This window comes from Sesamum indicum, linkage group LG15 (genome assembly GCF_000512975.1).
Source record: "Sesamum indicum cultivar Zhongzhi No. 13 linkage group LG15, S_indicum_v1.0, whole genome shotgun sequence".
NCBI lineage: Eukaryota > Viridiplantae > Streptophyta > Magnoliopsida > Lamiales > Pedaliaceae > Sesamum > Sesamum indicum.
The window spans coordinates 6767411-6771067 of NC_026159.1; the positions used below are offsets into that span (position 1 = coordinate 6767411).

Consider the following 3657-nt stretch of genomic DNA (forward strand, 5'->3'; position numbering starts at 1 on the left):
AAAGACCAAGAATAGAAACTGTAAGTAACGAAAAATTGAGCCAACAGGACCCTCAAATAACTAGATTAAATTATGTGGTTGAATGTAACTGCTTTTTACATAAGAAGGGTGGTACTAGCAAAGTAAGGTTCCTACCTTTAACATGCAGAATCTAGAGAAGATTTTCTCTGCCAACTATGAATTTCCTAATGCTACTTAAAATGGCAAGCAGCGCATGATAAATGCAATTGAAGAAAAACAACATTTGGTTTCTTATCTGCAGTGAGGATCTAAAGTAAAATAAAATTCACTACTCTGTGGACAGTCAGAGAAAGATTCTGCAACAAGACTCAGACAAAATTATGGGTTGGATATTCATGTTCATATCCATTATAATCATAATATAGCCTCTCGCCCTTAGCAATATCACGTTTGGCAACCAGAAGCACCCGACATTCCCCGTTAACGCTGTATCTCACGCATTTAACATTTTGCTTCTTTCGGCCTTCCCTGCAAGAATTAATTTGTTTCAAGAACTGTAGGTGAATATAGGTAATGTCATAAATACAAGAGAAGTCAACATTCTATTTGAGAACAGAGGTCAAAGTCCATAAAATTTAATATCAAAAGCTGCAGATTAGGTGAAGATAAATGGTTTCACGTGGCAAGGTTGTGGCTCAAAGGCTTACAATGTATGGTTGTTTATGCCACTAATAAAGCGAGCAATGTTTCCACGCTTGTCTGGGCAGACAAGAAGACTTTTGGAGGGGTCGGTTGCTAAAAGGAGGGTCATCAAGCCATCGCAATCATCTTGTTCTCGATTCTTAATGTAATCCACATCTCCAGTATACTCTGCAATTAATGTCATGTCCTTTATGGGACCATCAGCTTCTACAGTATAGCTGCAAAAGTAAACAATGTCATATTCTACTCGTACATATAATAAGAGCGGTAAGATGCATCAAAGAAAGTGTAAAAGGTGAATACCCTTCACATGAATCGAAGGTTACAACAAGAGGTGGATATTGGCCACTTCTGTGCATAGCCTTACAGTGTTCCAAGGTGTCAGTATCTTCTTTAGAAAGAACCTGATTAAGAAGAAACAAGGAATAACCCAGTCAATGCTCGACATAAATGATGTTAAAAAGATACCACTTTTCTGAATATTTATATTGAAAATCTTCTGATCGATAGAAGAAAGTTCAAACAAAACCTGCATGCCACCATTCTCAAATACGGCTTGATTGGCTGATCTAGGAGCCATGTCAGGCATGTATGTAAGTTCATTGCTGAATTCCATACCCTGAGCTGTCAAAGCAAAGGCAAGAGATCCCATCTGTGCTAGCTTTCTTGCTGGATCCTCAGACGGAATATATGGCAGCAATTTCCTACGCTTCTTGTGGAATACTAATGTACTAGATCGTCTTCGGCGTTTTTTAGCATCTAAACTTGGGCAAAATGCGAAATAAAATGTAAGAGTAGTCTCCAGCTAGAATCTGAGTAATTGACAAGCAAATATCAACTCAGTTCAACAAATCCTTGTATGTTAAAATGGATTCTGTCCTTACTCAACTTTATAAGAGGCAACTTCCGTTGCTAAGAAAACAAATCTGGATGTCCTTCAGCTAGATTTACCATTAATACCATTTTCGTTAGTTTCATAAGCAGCACATCTGATGGGCTTCTTTAAATGTGCTGTTAATGAGTAATTCCCAAATTATCCTCAAGTTACCCTACCTAAACCAACTAATAGGCATTTGCATTTCATATTTTAGTCCTTCTCAATTTCCTACAAATTGATGTCAACAACCTCTTCCTCAAGTTATGTTTGGTTGTCTCTTCCTCAAGTTATGTTTGACTGTTTCCAGATGGATTTCTTCCCAAGCTCATAGAAATTATTGGATCACAAAAAAGTTAAATGAATTGACCAAGCGTATCAAGCTTGTTTGGAATTTGGTGTTTTACAGTTGGTGGTAAACAAAAACTAAGATCTACCATAGAACATTTTGTGCATTAATATAAAGATGCATATACCCAAACTCTTCATGTGAATGTGACCTATTATCGAGAGAATTGGGCGGATAAACATTGCAAAAGGGCGCCAAAGCTAGTCAGATCTCCATTTGGGGTCCCTATATTCTATTATACTACCCTTTCTTTTCTTCTTCTTCTTTTTTTCCTTTGATAGTTCTATACTGGCCTTTCTTGACATATATAGTTGTTTTCCACTAACTAATGTTGATTTACTACCATTTCAGAGGTTGACATGCATAGGAGCTCCCGTGCTGCTGTTTCATTTGTAAAACAATCAGACAATAAATGGCCTTATCATGATTACAACACAATAGGATATGCATTCCTAAGACAGACTCTGATACTATTTGTAACCGGGAGGAGTATGGACAATGCCAAAAGAAGACATCCTGAACATGAAATAATGTCATAAACTGTAAAAAGTGATAGAGTTATCAAAGATACAAAGCGAAAGGAAACCGAGCATAAAAAGTTCCATAGTCTCATTCAAGCTAAGCTTTTTAGTCTAATAAACAACTCAATGTGCAGGAGATACTTGATAATGAGTTAACAGTAAGCTGATCCTGAATCTTTCACATGGAAAACTCTCAAATTCAGTATCCAGAAACATGTTTTGCATACACAAAAAACAAAAGAACTTTCATATAATGCATCGTCTCGCAGCCAAGGGTACTAATAACTTCATAAACTCTTAGGTCAATGCACGGAACCTTAATAGGAGGATGTGCTTTCATCGAACACTTGAAAGCCATGAAATAATAGTATATGATCTCATTAACACATTCATCTACGCGAGCTTCCTGTTCCAATAAATAACAAGTTCGAGGTCGATGAAGAATAAGAAAATGTCAATCCATATTAAATTCTTGACTTGAACACACAAATTTTAGTAACTAGGCTCTGTTCTTGGCCGTGAACTTCGTCATCAACCGAGCTATAACTGCGGTACAAAGCTTTCTGTGACAATGATATAGGTTTTGATCAGACTTATCAATTCAGTTACTACATTGCAATCGTATATTATACAATAGCTTTTCACACCAAGAAATTTCAGTATATTACCCCAATTGTTCCATTGAAAAACTGAGTTGTGATGAAACAGTTGAAAAAATTTCTACCTTGAGGGGAGGCACATTTCTCTGTGAATTCCCCGGACTTCTGAATCCTAAAAAAATCAACAATTTTCTTCTGCGTAAAACCTGCATAGAAGGTTTTATATAAAAACGATTGCCACAACCTAATTACCCAAAAAACCTACATAAATTTCTTCGCTCCCTCACCGTTAAACACACCCGCACACAAACATATGATCACAGACCACACACACTCATACAATCACAGCATTCTTGGCTGTATATATATGTTTATTTGATAAGGGTCCGCTCAAACACACACGTATATATATATATATATATATATATATATACATGTGCATGAATGTAAAGATTAAGTAATTTTTAATTTCAAAATACTTTTTAGGGGGCGATTGTGATCATCGGAGCAAGACGGGCAGAACCAGGGCCCGATAGGAATTCGGGCCACGATTGGGCGGACGCAAAGCATGTGGTAGCCTCTATCACACCTGTCGCACAAAAGCAGCTCATCGTCCCGCTCACCGGAGCCGCATTGCTCGCAAGCCACCCG

At 37.4% G+C, this 3657-nt stretch overlaps 1 protein-coding gene across 1 annotated transcript in view; it reads right to left on the reverse strand.

The window, feature by feature from the left end:
• The window catches only part of LOC105178107 (probable Histone-lysine N-methyltransferase ATXR5), a gene marked incomplete in the record, with an annotated part of 4176 nt that continues 544 nt past the window's right edge, over nt 26-3657 (reverse strand). Inside the window, 6 exon segments of the mRNA XM_011101471.2 lie at nt 26-489; nt 669-881; nt 967-1067; nt 1193-1422; nt 3132-3212; nt 3486-3654. Coding sequence (XP_011099773.1) covers nt 330-489; nt 669-881; nt 967-1067; nt 1193-1422; nt 3132-3212; nt 3486-3654 — 954 coding nt within the window.